Source organism: Bubalus kerabau, chromosome 11 (assembly GCF_029407905.1).
Source record: "Bubalus kerabau isolate K-KA32 ecotype Philippines breed swamp buffalo chromosome 11, PCC_UOA_SB_1v2, whole genome shotgun sequence".
NCBI classification, from domain to species: Eukaryota; Metazoa; Chordata; class Mammalia; order Artiodactyla; family Bovidae; genus Bubalus; species Bubalus kerabau.
This window is the reverse complement of record NC_073634.1, coordinates 99,939,571-99,960,517: the sequence shown is the minus strand read 5'-3', so window position 1 is coordinate 99,960,517 and position 20,947 is coordinate 99,939,571. Positions and strand designations below refer to the sequence as shown.

At 50.5% G+C, this 20,947-nt stretch overlaps 1 protein-coding gene across 12 annotated transcripts in view; it reads right to left on the bottom strand.

The window, feature by feature from the left end:
* MVB12B (multivesicular body subunit 12B) overlaps window positions 1-17,779 on the bottom strand; it is a 194,289-nt gene extending 176,510 nt beyond the window's left edge. For 2 of the 12 annotated variants that reach the window (XR_008700588.1, XM_055541177.1), the window contains exons 1-2: window positions 17,445-17,770; window positions 3,124-3,246 (exon numbers count right to left, since the gene is read on the bottom strand). Coding sequence is in view for 11 of the 12 variants with exons in the window: in XM_055541177.1 (XP_055397152.1) it covers window positions 3,124-3,246; window positions 17,445-17,528 (207 nt within the window). In the remaining variant the exon portion in view is untranslated. Of the gene's footprint in view, window positions 1-3,123; window positions 3,247-17,444 lie in introns of all 12 variants that reach the window. The other 10 variants (XM_055541175.1, XM_055541174.1, XM_055541172.1 and 7 more) reach the window with 9 other exon arrangements.
* Between the last annotated feature and the right edge of the window lie 3,168 nt (window positions 17,780-20,947).

Below are 20,947 nucleotides of genomic sequence, written 5' to 3'. Positions count from 1 at the left end.
CAGTCAGGGAGAATGAAGGCAGCCAGGAAAGAGCAGAAGCTGGGCACGGAGGGGCCAGAGGACAGACCTGGGCCTTGGCCGAACGTTCTAGACTCTGAGCCTGTGGCTGCCGGGCAGGAAGGGGAGGCTATTTCAGAGGCAGCTGCAGAAACAGGGACGGTAAACTGAGAAGTTTAGCAAGTGATGCCCAGCCCCTACCTGAGGAACCATCCCCTGACCGGCAGAGAAGTTGTCAAATTCAATTTTTATAAACAAACACTTGGCATCTTTTACTTCAAGCAGCACCAGGGCCTCTGCTCATTTTAAAATGGTTGTGCCACTGAGAGTCAGCGGTCCATCTGGCGTCCACTCTCGGGTCTGTGTGTCACGGTACTTAGCATGCTCTGAGCGCACAGAGGGATTAGGCCTCCTGCACATGCTGGAGAGGCCCCAGCCGTAGTCCGCAGCAGAGCCTCCTTCGGCCGCCGCACTTCTGTCTCAGCATCTCTGCAGCCCGGCCACCGCCAAAAGCCTGGCACTTCGGTTTGGATGTCAACCTCCCACTAAACGCTGGATAAAGGGAAGGGGGGTGTCCTTCCCCATCCCCCTTGAACTCAGGGTCAGACCTCTGAGGAAGCAGATGCTTGTCTAGCGGTCAGCACAAAGACAGGACTCCTGCATCTCTCCCCAGAAGGGCTTTTGGAGGAGCTCGGACACTCAGTCTTGGCGTGTGGAGGCTGGGTAATTGCCGAGCTGACCCTCTGGAGCCTCCTGGCCTGCTCACCTTTTACGATGATGCCTGGTGCAGCCCCACCATGAAATGTGCTTATTAATCTCACTCATTTGACACCGTGCTCTTCTGCCCTGAGCTCGACGTTAGGAGAAAATGATAGGGATAGATTCTGCTCCTGTCAGACTCACCAAGACTTTCAGAAAACCAGACTATCAAAGGCCATCTGCCGCCCACTGGCCCGGCATTCACAGTGACCCCAAAGGGGCCAGCAGAATGTTAAAGACACAGATCCACACGAGGGAACAGTCAGAAGACCCGGGTTTCCACCTGCCCCCCAGCCCTGCCCCCCACCCAGAGAGTCACCCTGGAGACGGTCCTCCCAGAGACAGGCGCACACCAAGCCCCTGCCCTGATTCACGATGCACTGCTTCATATCTAATTCATCAAAAGACACTTGGGCTGCTCAAATAAGGAACATTTTTATTAGCTTCCCCAAGAGTTTTATGGCATAAAGCCATACCTAATGATTCTATTTTATGGCAAGTTATACATTCAAACAGTGCTTTGAAGTCAGGCAGCAGGTAAAACTCAAATCTTTGTCAAAAAAAAAAAGATTCCCCCGTTCGTTCATTTTAAAAATGTTTATAAGCTTTCCAGCAGCTGGGAAAGTGATGTGGAGGATTGTAACAGGCTCGCCCTTCCTCACACGGGAGCCAGCGTGGGCTGACGCGACAGGCACTGTTCACCATGGGGCTGATTTTGCCTGCCTGCCCCCTTTGCCTGGGGACTTGTGCAAGTCTGAACACATTTTTGGTTGTCACACCTTGGGGGTTGGGGCTATTGGCATTGAGCATGAAGAGGTCAGGGATGCTGTCCCCACCATACACGAGACAGCCCCACCACATACTACTATCTGATCATCTGGCCCAAGACGTCAGTAATGCCAAGGGTGAGAAACCCTGCCTTAGGGCTTCTTCTGGACTAGGCATGGCATGCCCCCCCAACTCACACCTCACATCAGAGGCTGATTTTATCACTGTGCCAGGTTTTCAGTGCTGACAAATGAGACTTATATTCTTTTACTCTTATGTATTCTGGGTATACATTTTCAATGAGCAAGAATAAAACGTCATCCCAAACAAAATCAGTTCAGTTCAGTTCAGTCTCTCAGTCGTCTCTAACTCTTTGTGAACCCAAGAACCGCAGCACGCCAGGCCTCCCTGTCCATCACCAACTCCCAGAGTTTACCCAAACTCATGTCCATTGAGTCGGTGATACCATCCAACCATCTCATCCTCTGTCATCAAACAAAATAAGGAAAGTGAAAAATAAGACCACCTTAGGGGTTTCCCTGGTGGCTCAGTGGTAAAGAATCTACCTGCCGATGCAGAAGACACAGGTTCGAGCCTGATCCGGGAAGATCCCACATGCCATGGAGCAACTAAGCCCCTGTGCCACAACTACTGAAGCCCGCATGCCCTAGAGCCTGTGCTCTGCCACAGAGAAGCCACTGCAGTGAGACACCCTCACACCACAGCTCGACAGTAGTCCCCGCTCACCATAACTAGAGAGAAGCCTTCACAGCAATGGAGATGGAGCACAACCAAAAGTGAATAATAATTTAAAAAAAAAAGCCCACCTTAGAAGTTCAGAACACATGACAATAGTCACCGTTAACTAAAGCCTCCCAATAGTTCCTCTGCACATTTTAAGCCCTACCCAAGTTGGAATTTATCTACTGAAAAGACAACATAATTAATTTGAGCCATCGGTACTACTGAACATCACCACAGACGTGTGCTGAAAAGCAAAGCCAATTCTCTACTAAATTGTGGTGATGCGGTCATCACAGCCCTGGACTTGAGTCACCTGATTCACCACCCCCAAGCGCTGGGTCTCCATCACTTCCCTTCTTGGAGCTTGTGTTCTCCTGATCAGCACAGTGGACGGAAGGCAACTTGCCCTCCCACCCTCCAGGGAATTGTGAGAGCCAGCTGAGTTCATGTGTGGGAAAAACTGCTTTGTAAACTGTAAGAAGCTATATAAACACATGTCAATATATTTTTAACATTTATACAAGACAATCTGTGACAACCAAGGGTCTTTCAGATGCTTGGATTCTTTTCATGAAACGTCACAACTAAAAATGACTTTGGAAATCAACTAATTCAATCCCTTAATTTTATAGAATGTGAAGATGACCATCACAGAGGTCAAGTGACCCAGCTAAGGCCAAGCAACAGCCCAGATGGGCTCAGGTCCAGCCAGGACACTTCCCACACCTTGCCGCTGGTGGTGCTTTCCCTTCCTGTTTACATTCCTAGAGTGCAGAAACACATCTTACACACAACGTTCAGAGGGTCTTGAACAAAGGAAACAAATATTTGCCAAATCAATGAACCTTGACTTACCACATCATAGCCTGTCGGGGCTCGGTTCCGAGAAGCCACCACCCCGACTCCTGTGATGGGATCCATTGACGTCTCTGGCAAGGCTTCCGAAAGGTCTTTGACTTCAGGCATGGTGGCTTGCTCCTGATTCCAAAAAGGAAAAAGAAAGCACAAAATTCAAATGGAGCATTTAAAGTGAGCAATACAAAGTCTCAAACAGAACCAGAATCCTGGGGCAAATATCCTGAACTCAGCTTCACATACATGGACCAGCTAAGGGAGCCCTGGCTTTACCTGACCCTTTCCTCAGATCAAGAATTCAAGTAGGGATTTCCCTGGTGGTCCAGTGGCTAAGACTCAGTGCTCCCAAAGCCAGGAGGCCTGGGTTCGATCCCTGGTCAGGAAACTAGATCCCACATGCCACAACTAAGAGTTCACATGCTTCAACAAAGATCAAAGATCCCATGTGCCCCCACTAAGACCTGGCACAGCCAAATACATAAAGAAATACTCTATGAAAAAAAAAAAAAAAAAAAAAGAATTCAAGTCATCTCCAGCCACTGCTCTTCTGAAGTGAGTTTTGAACACTCTCCCACCCTGCTGTCTGACTTCCGTACAGATACCAGCAGCTTCTCTGAGGATAAATCAGACATGGTTAAATCTAGCAACACCTTCCATCTCTCCCCCTCACAGCATCTCCTGGCAGAAGAACAGCCCTCCAAATCCACAGCCATGACTACATCCAAGGGTGGGCTGTTGGGGAGGCAGAGCTTTGTGAATACATAGAGGAAAGTGCTCTTGCCATGGAGGACACAGCAAGGCAATGGAGTCCAGGCTCCATGACTTCTAGCTGGTGAGCAGGCAAGCAAAGTTTCAGGACACCGAAAGCTGCAGAGCTGCTGTGAGAACTAAGGGAATCCTGTAAACGAAGGGCCTGGAGAGGTCCCCTGGCACACAGTAGGCCCTCAACGAAATGCAGACGAGAAGGGTGGGTGAGGGACACAAAGGTCCAGTGTAATCGGCCAGAAACGTAGTTACGGCTGTTCCCAAGAGGACTGGTGGGTCCCTTTGTTGTGTTTAATCCTAGGGTCATGTGGACACTTACTCAAAGCTAAACACTAACAATGACTGTAATTCTTGTTGGACACTGGGAGAAAGGGAGGGAAATGAAATTATTATTCTGCTGCTGCCTGCCTCCTGATGTGACAGGAGGAGACCAGCAGAATATAGAGAGCACTGGGTCTGGGCAGCTCCAGTGGCAGTGTACCAGAAAGCATATAAAATGGTAACACCTTATGTAAATGACTTCTAGAGCTTTTTCAAAGGACCAGCAGTGGAAAACAGCAAGTTAAATTCTACCTCCTTCTGCAGCGATTACATTCCACTGGCTGTAGGTCTGTCAGATCTCTCAAGGCTGGTTACTGCTGCTAAAGCAAACCAAACACTCTCGTCTAACTGGGCAGCCAGTAGGAATATTTTAAGTTCTCAGCCTAGAATCAGAAAAGGCAGAGGCCATTAAAAATGACTACAGCCTCGTCCGTAGAAACAACCAGAGGGCTGTATGCAAGTCACCATGTAATCAGCATTCCCTGGAACCCACGAAAGGCTCCAGAAACAGGCTCGTCAATGCCAGGGAGCTAATTCTCCGATCAAGGCTAGGAAGCGCCTGGCAGCAGCCACAGTCTCAGCTTCTGTTTATGACAAAAGCCAAACTAAGTTAAGCTTTACTTAATTCTACTGAAAATAAGCTTCTGGAAGTAAAGGGCAGGGGGGCAGGACATCACACCGCATCACTGAACGTTTTCTATTTTCAGATCTTATTTACCAGGCGGGTTTATCTGCATAAGGCACAGGGCTCAGTGCTTCCTGCACACAGTAGGCACTGAGTGAATATTTACTGAATGAATCTGCAGGGATGCCCCCAGGCAGGAAGGTTTAGAATTCACTATCTGCACCAGCGGAATCCAAAGCAAACTGATCAAAAAGTACTTCATTTGGAAAACTCGGTATTCTTGGTTAACATAGAAATAACATCGCTGCCGTTAGCAAAATACTGGTATACCTGCTGTTGGTTACCGAAATGCTTTGCAATTAACAACTCATTAACAGAAGGCACTGAATTCTGCCAGTGCTAAAATATCATGCTGTGAATTTAATAAAGAACATGAGACGTAAGTTTTATTATTATTATTATTAAGATAGTGCTGCCTCTACTATCTGAGGTGGGGGGTGGGGAGCATGGGAATAAATAAGAAATATTTTATTCGTTGAGGGATGCCCCATCCTCGGGTCACTGCATCCTGGTCCAGGTACCAACTGCCCTCCTCTGCTCTGCAGCGAGAGCAAGTTGCGGGAGCAGGGGAGGCTGACGCCGCTGCTCCCACAATGCACCGGGCAGCCGGGCACCGAGCCCCAAGATGGCTGCGGGCAGCCTCCGGAGCAGACAAAGGAGCCGGCCGGCGGGCAGCGGGCCTGCAGGCTGGGAGGATGCGGCGGGCAGGGCATTAGCACTGAGCATCTCAGATGCACGCCTCCCCCCACCCCCCGCCCCCACACCCCACACACACCCCCAGTGGCAGTGCCCTGGGGGATCCAGCAGCCTTTGTGAAATACAGACAAATGACTCCTCACTGGGGCGGCGGAGGAAAGCGCCACCACCAGCAAAGGAAGCTTTTAATGAGAAACGCCCAAGATATCCATGGCAGAGGCAATCACTCAGAGCCGCTTGCTCTGAATTACATATTTTCTGACTGCAAATTACTCTTAACAGCGTCTCTACCGTCACTTCAATTGACCTTCCTCACAAAAGGCCATTTATTAACTAGCACTCGGCGCTCCCTGGGCTGCGCAGAACCTCCGGCCCGAAGGGGATGGCACGGCAGCGGCCGCGGCTGCCCGGGTCACAAGCCAGGCCTCGGCGAAGGGGAGAAGAGGCCATTAATGGGGTGGGGGGTGGGTGCTGCAGAGCAGAGCTGCCTGGGGAGAGGGGCAGACGAGCGGGGGTGTTTAAGACCACCATTAACCTGTCTGGCAAGACGCTGACTCTGGGCTGAAGCAGAAAATGCCAGGCCTGCTTGCAACAACGGGTGTCCTCCTCAGCTCTCTTTGCCCAGCCTGGCATCCACCTCCAGCTCCAAATTCTAGCTGCACACAGAACGCACGAACACACCTCCTCGCATCTGAGCAGTGCCCTGCAATTACCAAAAAAGCTTTCACCAGCTCCTTCTCAACTGATGCTCACACCAAACCTAGGAAGGGGACTGGAGCATATTAATCCCTAATTTAGAGGAAAGAAACAGAGGCCTGGGGTTCTCAGACACCATGGGCTGGCAGAAGGCAGAGCCCCAGGGGCCTCTGACCCTCCCTCCCCAGTCTGGTCTACTTTCCACACACTGGGCAGAGACAGACCCAACTTCTCATCCCATACTTGATCAAGAAAGTGCTCTCAGCACCAATTATATTTTAAAATGCCAAAGCTCTCCTTTCTATAGCAGTAACCCAGTAAGTGAAGCGAGGGGGAGAAAAGTATTGAGAGATAACAGTAACATGGGATTAATTTTCCTCACACCTCAGTTTCGAGATGCAACATTTCCCTCATAAATAATTTACAGCAATAAAAATGAGCTAAGGCCATGTTTGTGTAGGACAGAGGTAAATTTAGGCCTAATGAGGGAGACCCGCGTGCTGCACAGGAGGGAACGGGGTGATGTACAGCATGGTGTGAACACAATCAACAGCACACGGGAGGGGGGGGTGGGGGACGGGACCTCCATTGCCAGCTGCAAGTTGCACGGCCAGCAGAGGCTGGGGCAGGGGATGGGGAAACTTCTACTGCCCCGGCTGTGGCTGCAAGGAGGGTCCCTAGAGGAAAAGCCAAAAGTTCACTCGGTGTTTTAGATGACAAGATAACAGAGACTGAGATTTCTGGGAACTCTAGGAAGGAGCCAACCTGAAGCTAAGTGGATTTCCAGGAAATGTCAGGGGAGGAATGACGACGGTAGCAGCACCTGGGAGTCACGTCTGATTTCGGGGAGGATCGGAAGAGTCGAGAGTACCCTGGCAGCACTGACCTTGACCTAGTCCTCCTAGCTTAACCTCACAGGTCGTCCAGTCCCTGTCTATCCCGAGCGTGCCGCCAGCCTCACTCAGACCATCGCCAAGGCTGGGGGCTACAGAGCCTCACCCTGGGCAGCTGTGCCTGTGTCTGTCCCAAGAGGATTTCTCCACAAAGCAGGGGGAGAAAGAGAGAGACAGCGAGCGGGAGGATGAGAGTAAGTGTGTGTGTTGTACATCCTGGGACTGGGGGACTGGGATGAAGAGTGACAGAGAATGAGAGAGAGAGAATGTATATGTGTGTGTGTGTGTGTGTGTGGAGAGTGTGTGAGAGAGAGAGAGAGTGTGTGTGTGTGTGTGTGGTACTTCCTGGGACTGAGAGACTGGATGGGGCCAGTTAGGGCAAGGTGTGTTTTCCAGACCAGCAGGATTTTTTCCAGCCGTGCTCAATGAGTTCCATCCAACAACACTGGGTAAGAGAAGAGCTTCCTGCGTGTGCACCAAACAGTGCCCGGGGGAGGTCCCAGCCCCCCGGCACGGCAGCACCTCACCAAGGCTGTCGCCCCAGGTTCACAGAGAAATGAACTTTAACTATAAAGCCCCTTCACACAGACAGCACACGGCTCCCTTGTAGCTGATCAAAGAATTACGACGACAGTGTGCTTAATCCCTAAAAGTCAGCAGTGCTGGGCTTAACTGATGCTGAACATTGTTTCAGAATCAAAGGCGTGCCTCCCGGCCGCAGTCTGGGAGAAAACTAAGCTACTGAATCACAGTTGAAAACTCAGGGGAACTTTGATATCATCTCTGTTTAATTTCCCCGGCCCTGTGAGCCTGGGGTTTATCTCGTTTTATCAACTCCTGTACTGAAATCAAAACCCAACTAACAGAGCTCAGACCTCTCTCCACGGAGGCCCTTCCAGCAGCAGGGTAGGGCATGAGCCGAGGCGTTTAAAGCACACTGGGGGTGGGGGGAGGCAACAACTGCCGGGGGGCAGGGGATGCTGCCTTCAAAGGAGGCACAGCAGGAACCCAGGACAAGGAAGGAAGACCAGCTCAGAAGCGGAGCCAGCGCTGCCCACCAGGGCTGAAGGTGGCACTCACACACAGCTTTGGAGGAGAGTAATATCAAAGTATCGGGGGGGTGGGGCAGGTTAGATAGGGCTACTGGGATTGAAATGACAAAACCAGTGGGTTAATTAAGTCTCTACAGAAGGATGAACTTGTGATCGGATTGTCTGAAATCCAAAGTCAAGGGCAGAAAAGACATAAACTGTCTGCCCACATCTACCAGCTTGCAGAGCTGGGGAAAAGCAGTGGATAAATATTTCACTCCCCGTGGCAAACAGCCGAAGAGCAGAGCCTCCCTGCGGAAAAGCTGCAGCCCGGTGTGAGGCAGCTCTCTGCCTGCTTCCCAGCAGCTCGGTGGTGGCGGTGGGCTGCAGGAACCCCTGCTCGTCTCTGTTACCCCATAACTACCGGTTCCTTCCTGCTAACAAATCTTAAGCGGGGGACAGAAGGACAGGGGAGGAAGTCGGTGGCTAGGCTTCACCCAGGTACCCACAACACACACAAATACACAAACCCGGCCACCGCAGGCAGCCATGGCGCATGCAGAGCCCTACCTCCTCAGGAGACTGCAGGCTGAGGTCAGGGTCCATGCAGCACCCAGGCAAACGGCCAGCCGGCTCTGGGCACCACCCATAGGGATAGCGCACACAGGCTGAGAGGCGGCCACCGTGGAACCTCAGGATAGCCTCCTGGTGCATCCTGTACTTTGGCCTGGACATTTGATCCGAGTGACCAGTCAGAAACCAAATCGTTCTGACAAATGCTGTCGAGTACGATCTGGTGGCAACAGGCCACAGGCTGCTGGGAAGGCTGCTAAGATACTGGGGAATGAAAGCAAGTATTTTCCTAAGCTCCCCTGGATCACAAAGAACTTTCCAGCCAGGGAACTAACAATGGTGAGCACTTCCTTTTTTTTCCAGTAAAAGTCTGTTACTTCTAATAGAAGAATCTGGTGTACAAATGCATCCACCCCATCAGACCTCTGCTTAGACTGGCATTAACCATTTGATAGCCAAACAGATTTATCATAAACCATGTGAGGCACACCTGGGGTTTGGGTGGCTGCAGTACAGTGCAGTGCTGGATCCCAGAATACACTCTCCCAAAATAAATCCGGATCAAGTTCTACAGCACGGCTGTGGCCAAAGGCCTGCCCCTACAGGCCCAGCTCTGCAAAACCAAGGAGCCTGGTGCTGGGGAGGAGGGGGCATTCTCCAGCACACTGTGAGCCCCACCCCAACTTGCTCACAGTTCTGCAGATGAAGGTCGTCCCTACCCACTCCCATCAGATCTTAGTGCCATAGTGCCCCCTGGAGAGAAGGCAGAAGGTGGACCATGGAAGGCAGACGCCCTACAAATGAAACCATCCCAGGAGGCCCCAAGAGCCGGCTGGCTGTTTGCCTAATATTCAGTGACGGGAAACAGTCACAGCCTTGGCTTGATGACCACAGTGTCTGCTGAGTAAAAATGCTAACATGTCACCTCAACATTGGACAATGGGCCCTGAGGCCAGAATCGTCAGAACACCTGGCTTCAGGTCAGTAGACATCCCATCTCATCACCACCCACGCTCTTGACTTTCACATGGGCCTTAAGAGTTTCTTTGGTCATGTAGTCATTCTACCTGTGTGTGCTGATGACTTCCAAATTACCTCCAAGGCTGAGATTTTTCTCCTGAGACTCAGATATGTGTATCTGGTGCCCTGCTGGCTACTGCCACCTGCGTGTCCCATTGATACCTTCAACCTGGCTGACCTCGCCATCCTCCCCCCGAGGCATCTCCACATCCCTAGTACCGAACAGGACCTGGTGCATAACAGTCAGCCCACAGATGTTTGTGGAAAGCTCTTGTGCTGAGCATGGAGCAGCGACGAAGATGGGAAGCCCGACATTCTCGAACTCTAGCATGCTTGAGTCACCTAGAGAATTCACGAAAACAAAGTCGTACACCCACTCCCCAAGATGCTGACTTGGTGCCTGAGAAGCTGCATTTCTAACAAGATCCAGGTAGATGCTGAAACAGCTGGTCCACAGTCCAAAGTCTGAGTACAAGGCAGTAGGTACTCATGGGATGTTTGATGAAGGAAGGAAATTGAGGGAGGGAGGGAAGAGGGAAGAAGGAACCTAAAGGTCATCATCCCTGGGGAGCAGCCTCAGAGTAAGTCCTTCAGTCTTTCCCTCCCTAACACAGGTTACCCAAGAGCACCTAAACCCTCCCCTATGGCACCCAACCCACCATTCAAACTCTGGATCACATCTCCTATTCACCCCAAACCCTCCCCACTGCCCAGCCAGACAGATGCTGTCACTAAGAATTCTGATGTTGTTCAAGGACATGACCTTAGCACATGGGCACACACGCACACACACACATACACACACACACACACACGTAAAGAAACATGGTCTTGACTCTCAGAAGGTTACAACACTTTCCCAAGCAGAGCATTAGTTGTCCAAAGGTATATGTCCATCATAGTACCTAGTCTATAGTGAATACTCAATAAATTTGCATCATCAATAAATAGACTATAGATAAATGGAAGGACGGATGGGAGGATGGATAAACGAAGTCCCTGTCCTGCTTTCAAAACTGTCTGTGTTCCATTGGACTAAGGGGGCACGTAAAGCAGCAGGAGCAATGGTGAGCGTGCCCCGCTGGGGTCATTGATGCCTGGTGCAGGACAAACACCACAACTCCAGAGCACAGCCACCTGCCGAGCAAGGGAGGGGGGACCTCAGTACTCTGGGCGGTTCCAGAAGCAGGTCTGTCCTAGATCCAGAGTAGGCTGGATGAGGACCTGGCTGGGGGCTCCATGAAGACTCCCCATGGAGTTTGTAAAAACTACAGCTACCCTCCAGGTTCTGATCTGATTGGTCTGGGCTGGGGCAGAGGCTGGATAATGCACTGCCCAGGTGCAGGGGCACTGTGCTGGGTGACAGCGACAGTAAGTCACGGCCACCACCCACGGGCTCACGGGCTAGAGGAAATGTCCTCAAAGAAAGGAACTGTAAATGAAGGGGACACTCCCTTCTGCCAGGGGCAGGTGGTGGGGGTGCGGCCAGGGAGCGGGCCTTCCTGAAAGACAGCGGGCACAGAGCGCTGCAAGGGGTGCGGGGAGAGCACAGGGCAACAGCGGAGGCACGAAGCGCCGGGCTGTCTGGGAAACTGTGAGGAGCAAGGGGCTCTGAAACAAGCTCATGAAATGCTAAACAAACAAAACCTTTCCAAACCTGTCTGCGCTTCTCTGCTCCTTCTAAGGTCCAAGCAATGATGAGGATCTAAGGAGCGCCCCAGTAGTCGGAAGGGAGATTCCCAAGTCTTGGGTTCCCATTTCCTCTCCTGAAGCTGAACGCTTCTCAAGCCATTGCCACTTCCTGCAGACCTGGCAGGGCCTCTACGCTGTTAGCTCCGGGGAGGGCTGGGTGGTAAAGTAGAGAAATAGGAAAGGTGTGGGCTTTGGACTCAGAGAAACCAGGGCTTGAGCTGCAACTCAGACACAGCTGTGTGACCGCAGGCAGGCAAAACTGAACTGGGCCTGAGTTTCCACTCCTATAAAACTGGAACAATGCATAATATTTTCTTTACAGGGTTTTAAACTATATAAAGAACTTGTAGAACTTCCATTAAAAGAAACAAAAGAATGGGAGAAAATATTTGCAAACCATATATATCTGATAAGAGGTTAAAAATCCAGGCTTCCTTGGTGGTCCAGTGGTTAAGAATCTGCCTTGCAATACACACTTCCCTGATAGCTCAGTTGGTAAAGAATCTGCCTGCAATGCAGGAGACCCCAGTTTGATTCCTGGATCTGGAAGATCCCCTGGAGAAGGGATAGGCTACCCTCTCCAGTATTCTTGGGCTTCCCTGGTAGTTCAGCTGGTAAAGAATCCTCCCACAATGCAGGAGACCTGGGTTTGATCCGTAGGTTGGGAAGATCCCCTGGAGGAGGGAAAGGCTACCCACTCCAGTATTCTGGCCTGGAGAAGCTCAAACGGTAAAGAATCTGCCTGCCATGCAGGAGACCAGGGTTCGATTCCTGGGTTGGGAAGTTCCTCTGGAGAAGGGAATGGCAATCCACTCCAGTATTCTTGCCTGGAGAATTCTATGGACAGAGAAGCCTGGTGAGCTACGGTCCATGGGGTCGCAAAGAGTCGGACATGACTGAGCGACTAACACACACACACACACACACACACACACACACACACAGAGTCCATGGGGTTGCAAAGAGTTGGACATGACTGAGAAACTTTCACTTTTCACTTTGCAATGTGGGGCATATGAGTTTGATCCCTGGTCTGGGAAGATCCCACATGCCAAGGGGCAATAAGCCTGTGCATCATAATTGTTGAGCCTGTGCTCTAGAACCTGTGCTCAGCAATGAGAGAAGCCACCAAAATGAGAAGTCCATACACCAAAACTGGAGAAAGTCTACATGCAGCAATGAAGACCCAGTGCAGCCAAAAATAAACGAAAGAAAAACAAACAAAATATATGCAAGGTTAAAATCCAAGTCTATAAAGAACTCCTACAACAGAGCAATAACAAAAAGCAAATAACTTGATGGAAAAAAAAGGGTAAAGGACTTGAACAGGCTTTTCTCCAAGGGAGATATACAAATGTCCAAAAAGCATCTGAAAAGATGTTCAGTGTCACTACTCATTAGGGAAATGCAAACCAAAACCACAGTGAGATATCATCTCAGACCCATGAGGACGGTTACTGTGCTGTGCTTAGTCACTTAATTATGTCCGACTCTTTGCCACCCCATGGACTGTAGCCCACCAGTCTCTTCTGTCCATGGGGATTCTCCAGGCAAGAATACTGGAAGGGGTTGCTATGCCCTCCAGATGGTTACTAGCAAAACTCAGAAAATTAGTATAGTTGAGGATGTGGAAAAATTGGAAACCTGGGGCACTCTTGGTGGAAAACAGTATGGTGATTCCTCAAAAAATTACAAGTAAAATGACTACATGATCTGGCAATTCCACTTCTGGATATATACCCAAAAGAACTGGATATAGAGTCTCGAAGAGATATTTGTATGTGTATGTTCACAGCAGCATTATTCACGATAGCCAAATGGTGGAAGTAACCCAAGTGTCCACAGACAGATAAATGGATAAGTAAAATGGGGTCTTTACATACAATGGAGTACTATTGCTAAAAAGGAAGGAAATTCTGACACATGCTACAGTGTGGATGAACACTGACGTTGTTACGCTAAGTGAAATAAGACAGTCACAAAAAGACAAATACTACATGATTCCATTTATATGAGGTATGAGGTACTCACAGTAGTCAAATTCATAGAAAGTAGAATGGTGGTTGCCAGATGCTGGAGGAGGAGAAAATGGGAGTTGCATAATGAGCACAGACGGCCCTTGAACAATGCAGGAGTTAGGAATACCAACTCTCCGAGTCGTCAGAAATCTGAATATACCTTATAGGTGGCCCTCCAAATTCACGGTCCCTCCCATATGGGGGTTCAACTCACTGGGGAAGGTGTAGTACTGCAACAGTTATTATTGAAAAAATTCCATCTGTAAGTGGACCTGCGCAGTTCATATGCATGTTGTTCAAGGGTCAACTGTACAGAGTTTCAGTTCTGCAAAATGAAAAAGTTCTAGCGGTTAGTTGTACAACAACATGAATGCACTTAATGCCACCAATGCATTAGGTAGCAAATTAGGATGGCAAACTTTATTTTGTGTGTTTCACCGTATTTTTAAAAAGCATCTGTAACTGTGGTCCTCAAATTTCAGTAAGCATTAAGTACAACCTAAGATTCTTGATCAACAGGCAGATTCTGGGGTCCCTTCCCCAGATATTCTGATTCAAAGTCTGGGTTTGAGGCCTTGGGATCTGCATTTCAAGAAACATCCTGGGGATATTTAGCTCATTAAGAATTCATTTATTTCTCTCTTCTAAAGGATCAAAGGGTATTCTTTTGAACATTTTCCTGGGCAGATCAGTACCTGGAAAAAAAAAAAATGTGTATGTGTGTGTGCATGTGTGTGTGTATGTGTGTAGAACAATCCCAAAGCCACAGGCCCAACAAGATGGCCCTCCAGTTTTCAGGGGAGTCTGAGCTGCTACAAAGCTCAAGTATATGACCCCTGGGCTCTGGGCCCACAGGCTTCTCACATTTCAGCCTACACAAGCTCTGCATCTCACCAGAAGTGTGTCGTGTAACCCAACGCTTGCCCACAGGATGTCCCCAGCAAGGAGGTAATGTCAAACACACCCTGCCTCCCAAGCAGCTGGGAAGAAGAGATCTGAGGCAAGCAACCCCACTGCAGACAGTGCAGACAACTCAGGGAAACCACAATTCCCAGTGGCGGCCCAGTGAGCAGGAGGCCAAGGAGAGCCCGTGGGGTCAGGCACCGCAGCCTCAGGGAGAGCCAGGACAGCCTGCAGAAAGGCAGCTCATTCAGGGAACCCAGGCCTCCCCTCCCACAACCCAGTGAGCAAACAAGACCCTGCTCACTCAGCCGCAGCCAACTAAACGCAGTGTTCTCGGCCCATCATATCCAGCCATGTAGTCATTTGTTATCTTCATCATCATAACAGCACCTCTGAAGCTTCCCACGCTTGACTCCAACACCATCATTGCTTTTCAGCGTGGCAAGGACGCCGCGCTCTGAGCACGAGGCACGGAGCACTTTCAATCTGCTATGGCAGCGGGGCCCAGGACGCTTGGACCCAGACATCCCCTGCCCCAGCCCCCACTTACCCCTTCCAAGGCCCTGAGAGCAGATCACAAAGTGTTCACATGGTCGTGTGGTTTTGTAAAATGTACAGCAAGATATTCTTGCATTGTTTTTCTTCCAGCCCCTCCCACCCACAACAAATTGTCAAAATGGCAGACCCACAAAACTAGGGTCTTAGACCCCTAGTTAATTGACTAGGGGTTAGGGTTAGACCCCACTTAAATTTAGTGAGGATCCTCCCACCCCCTCCACAGTGTCACACATATTCAGATACCTTAGCTTGTTCAGCCTTACAGGGTAGGTTTTACGCTTAGGTCTCTTTAATAAATAAGCAAATGGGGATTCTGAAAGGTTCCATGAGGTTCCATGACTTGCCTAGGGTTACCTAGGTTCCAGGAGGTATCCTGAGATTCCAAGCCCAGTGTTCTTTCTACTCCCATCCTTTCCTGCTGCTGCTGCTGCTAAATTGCTTCAGTCGTGTCCGACTCTGTGCGACCTCAGAGACGGCAGCCCACCAGGCTCCCCTGTCCCTGGGATTCTCCAGGCAAGAACACTGGAGTGGGTTGCCATTTCCTTCTCCAATGCATGAAAGTGAAAAGTGAAAGGGAAGTTGCTCAGTCATCTCCGACTCTTAGAGACCCCATGGACTGCAGCCTACCAGGCTCCTCCGTCCATGGGATTTTCCAGGCAAGAGTACTGGAGTGGGGTGCCATTGCCTTCTCCGCATCCTTTCCTAGTGGCCCTCAATACAACCACTAACAGAGAAGCACAGTAAAAAAATTGAAGCTACTCTTCTGATTAACCAGTTAACAAACCCTGAATACTAACCACTAATTTTTACTGACCACTTGCCCTGTGGCAGGCACGGAGCTGAGCATTGCTCCTGTTATATTTCTCTTACTTCTTACTATAATCCTATGAGATAGACATTATCATGAGCCTCACTCTACAGATGAGGAAACTGAGGCTCAGAAAAGTTCACTAATTTGCGTAAGAACACACAATAAGGACAGCCAAGGCATAAGCTGAGGTCTAATTCTGACGTTCTCGCGTTTAATCATGGTGTACTGTACTCTTCCATCTAGAAGTGGGGGAAAACCCCACCAGTGGGAAGGAAGCAAAGCAGAGAAATGCCTTTAGCATAAATCAGGAGTGTGGCCTAAAAGCTAGAAGGAAGGAATGAAAAATGTGGATCAGAGAAGATGATTCTGGGTTCAAGTGAACCAGTAATTGCTATGTCAATTGCTTTGCACAGGTCTTGGTGCCCAGGTCCCAGAAGAGGCCCCATCTCTCAGAGGCCCCATTTAAATATTCTATGCAAGGCATAACATCTTGAAATAGCCAGTTCAATTTCCCGCAAGCAAGAAAGGTGTCACCTGTCGCCTGTGCTAACTTTCTGAGTATGCTGAGTTTTTGAGTTAGTCTAGGCTTCCACTGAGCTCATCTCCTAACTTTTCTAAGGTTTTTCTGGTGCAGCTGATAAGATTTTCTTGCCCTGTTAAAATGAGATGAGATCCAGCCAGCTGTCCAGAAATGTACAATGAGATTATACTGAGAAGGAACCACCAGAGACAAAGGCCCCTAAAGAGATTCCAGCTTGCTGTCTGCTTTGTGGCAGAAAACTGAGTCGGGGCTGGCTCATGGTGGGGGCAGGGAGCAGAGAAGGGGCAACAGCCACTCCCTTTTTGCCCTCCAGTGGGCCTTCCTCTGGGCCAGGCTGAAGAGGCTGTGGAGGGGTAGAGAATACAAGAATCATTTTTAATGGTTGGGAAAGGCTGATGATTTAGAAAGAGTTGTGTGTTGGTAACAAAGAGGACAAAGATGCTCATGGGTCTGGCTTCTTCGCTTGGCCCCTGCCCCTGAGCCTCATTTGCACTGGAGTCCCCATGGGGTGACTATCAACAGGCTCACTACCCTTCAAGGATGGTACTCTGGGTCCTGGGTGCCTCGACCAGCACGTCACCTTGCAGACAGGTGCCCTGGAGTTTGGCTGTCCTCTCTGTTCTGCTCAGGTCACAGATGAGGCCGCAGATCATGCCCGAGGCTCAGGTGCAATCTGCTCGGCACCCACGTGACCACAGAGAGTGGACCCCGGGCCCCGCCAGTGAAATGAAGGTCCGGGTCTGTGCAGGTGGCCGCCGCGCCCCGGCACAGGTGGGCCGCCTCACCTTTCACCGTATGGACGTGGCTCTCGGCGACTTCACCTGCCACGGCCCGGGGGGTCGCTGCTCGCCCCCGGGTCCCCGCGCTATCCTCCCGCCTGCCGGCTGCAAGGCCAAGCCAGGACGCGAAGTCGCGGCGCGCGCAGGGCCGAGCAGAGGCCGCCGGGCCTGTCCCCGCGGCTGGCCGGGCACGGAGCCCGCAAGGCCTCAGCGCAGCCCGGCTCCGCCCGCCCGCCCGCCCCTCGGCCCGGGTTCCGCGCCCGCCCGCCCGTCCCCCGAAGGAGCAGGGCCGGCTCGGCCGAGCCTCCGCGGCGCCCGGCCCGCCCGCCCTCACTTAACTGTTCCCCGCTGGGGCGGCGGCGGCGGCGGCGGCTGCGGCGGTGGCGGGTCCCGGCTCCGTCTCACGCAGAAGCAGCTTCTCATCGCCCGGGCGGCGCGGAAGGGGCCGGGCCCGGGGCCCAGGCGGCGGGGCCGGCAGCTCGAGCGCGAGCCTCACCGGGGAGCGGCTGCAGCGGCGGCGGCAGGGGCGGGGCGCGGCCTGGCGGCGGCGACAACGGCAGCTGCGGCTCCCTCCGCGGGCCGCGGCGGCAGGCCGGGCTCCGGGCCTCCCGGCTCTGGCTCTGGCTCCGGGGGAGGCGCCGGGCGCCTGAGGCTGGCTCGGGCGGGAGGAGGGAGCGGGAGCCCTCGCGTCCGGAGCCCGCGCCGCCGCCCGGTCGGCACCCCTCCCCCCCCACCCCCCGCGCCTGCCTCCCCCACGGCCTGGCCCGTTAGCCCGGGGAGGGCCCTGGCGCCGCCGACCCGGCCTCTCAAAGAGTCCGCAACGGCCCCCCGGCGCCGCCCAGACCCGAGGGAGCCCCAGGCCTCTTGGAGCCTGGGCCCCGATTTCCCCCTCCGCCAAGCTGGTCTCTTCCAGGAACCCGCAGCCCCCTCTTCTCTCCTAGGCCTCACTATATCACTATACCCTAGACCAGTCCTTACATCCCTGGAAGCTTCCAGGCCTCTTGGAACCTGGGATAAACGTTACACACCCACACACACCCCGCACACACCCACATGCCTCTTGCAGGGACACCTAGCCCTCCTATGCTTTTCCGGAAGCCCCCAGGCCTCTTGGAACCTGGGATAAATGTTACATACCCACACACACCCACATGCCTCTTGCAGGGACAGCGACACACACACACACACACACACACACACACCCCCCACACCCACACACCTCTTGCAGGGACACCTAGCCTCTTGGAACCTGGGATAAATGTTACACACCACACACACCCGCATGCCTCTTGCAGGGACAGGGACACACACACACACACACCCACACGCCTCTTGCAGGGACATCCAGCCTCTTGGAACCTGGGATAAACGTTACACACCACACACGCCCGCATGCCTCTTGCAGGGGCAGGGACACACACACACCTTTTTCAGGAACACTCAGCCCTCCTATGCTTTACGGGACCCCAGACCAATCTTTCAGCTCAGCTCACTCGGTTCAGGAGACCCCATCACCCAGCTGACCCAACACAAGCTTAGCCTGGCCGCAGTCCCCAGTGCCAATACAGGCCTCTCAAACTGACCCCAAATTCCTAGCAATATCTGTCTCCCTCTTATGCTACCTACAGAGGTCCAAAGCAAGGACTGTGAGGCTGGCTTAGGGGAAGTATTTAAAAGTTTAAGCTGATCTATGGCCCTACAGTACTTGGGAAAATGTACAAGCCAAAGGATAAAATGGAACTGAATGAGGAGAGGGACCTAGGGCTTGGCCTTCAGCTAGAGTGGCTAGTCGGTGGTGCCAACTCTGCATCCTTAACCAAAAATGCCCCGCACAGCCCCAGCAAGGCACTCAGAGGGAGTGCCAGCATGCTGTTAGAGATGAGGACCATGCAGGACTGATTAGTATCAGTTTGCTAATGTCTCAAGTCTAATTTCCACACATTCTTAGGCTTTTCTAAAATAGCTGTTTGATCCTTTAAAAAAAAAGAAAAAGGTGTTCTGAAGAACTGATTGTTGAGGAAAATGTCCTATGGGGGAGCCTTCCTACTGTGTGCATTCCAAGCATTTCTATCACTCAGAAATGCCACTGGTTCAGATGGTTTTACAGGCAAGTTCTAGCAAACCATTAAGGGACAAATAATCTCTATGTTATTTAAACTGTTACACAGAAGAAAAAAGTTTTCCATTTCACTTCCCAAGTTTAGCATAACTGATACCAAAACTGACAGAGATAATACCAAAAAGGAGAGTTACAGGCCAGGTTCAGAACACAAGTCCCCAGAGAATTTAATACATGTTTTTTTGAAAAGGAGGTTCTGCAGTCAAATAACTTGAGAAAGTACTGCATGCCACATATAGTCTACCTTTTAAAGAATCACAATAAGTATAATTAAGGTCTCTGTGATATCCACTTCAGTTCAGTCGCTCAGTCGTGTCCGACTCTTTGCAACCCCATGAACTGCAGCACGCTAGGCCTCCCTGTCCATCACCAACTCCAGGAGTTCACTCAAACTCATGTCCATCGAGTCGGTGATGCCATCCAGCCATCTCATCCTCTGTCTCCCCCTTCTCCTCCTGCCCCCAATCCCTCCCAGCATCAGAGTCTTTTCCAATGAGTCAACTCTTCGCATGAGGTGGCCAAAGTACTGGAGTTTCGGCTTCAGCATCAGTCCTTCCAAGGAACACCCAGGACTGATCTCCTTTAGGATGGACTGCTTGGATCTCCTTGCAGTCCAAGGGACTCTCAAGAGTCTTCTCCAACACCACAGGTCAAAAGCATCAATTCTTCGGCGCTCAGCCTTCTTCACAGTCCAACTCTCACATCCATACATGACCACTGGAAAAACCATAGCCTTGACTAGACGGACCTTGTCCAAGAGTAAACAAATCTGGTATTTCCCAAACTCATCTGAGCCAGGACCACCTGTTCAAAGTTCAGCAATTAATCCCTAACCTGTGAATCATTACTCTCACAGACCAATCTGCTGGAGTATATAGTAGTTGCAAAGCTACTAAATAAAATCTTAGCAATCTGAATCCAACTTGCTCTAAAACAAGTCAAAATCCACTATAATCAGGCAAGACTTATTCCAAAAGTCAAGGATGATTCAACATTAGTGACTCTGTAAACTCATTTCATTGGTAAAGAAAAATAAATCACAGGATATTATCAACAGAAGAGACACTTTAAAAATATTTTATAAATTCAACACCAATAGCTTATAATTTTCTTTTTTAAAAAAACCCTTAATAAACTAGGAAGAATATTTAAGCTTCTTAATGACAAAGTTTACTTAACAGAAGCCATCCATAAACATATTTAATGGTGAAACACTAAGGGCATTCTCATTTTAGTCAGAAACAAAACAGGAATGCCCACCATAATTGCTACAGACTAAAGCCAATACAATAAGATAAGAAAAATAAGAAATATAAATAATGGAAAAAGACAAACTTGCCATTATTTTGTTCGTGATGTCAATACATACCTAAACATAAAAATGGAAGGGAATCAACTAAAAAGCTTAGAGACTTTAGTAAAGTGGCTAGTTATAAGAGAAAAACCAAACTCAATGGTTTTCCTAAATGTTAAAGGAAAAGGCTTCTTTTCATAAAGAGAGACTTCCATTAGAGAAAGACTCATGGCCTCTCTCTGGAAAAGGTCAGTTTTCATTCCAATCCCAAAGAAAGGCAATGCCAAAGAATGTTCAAACTACCACAGAATTGTACTCATCTCACACACTAGCAAAGTAATGCTCAAAATTCTCCAAGCCAGACTTCAACAGTATGTGAATCGTGAACTTCCAGGTGTTCAAGCTGGATTTAGAAACGGCAGAGGAACC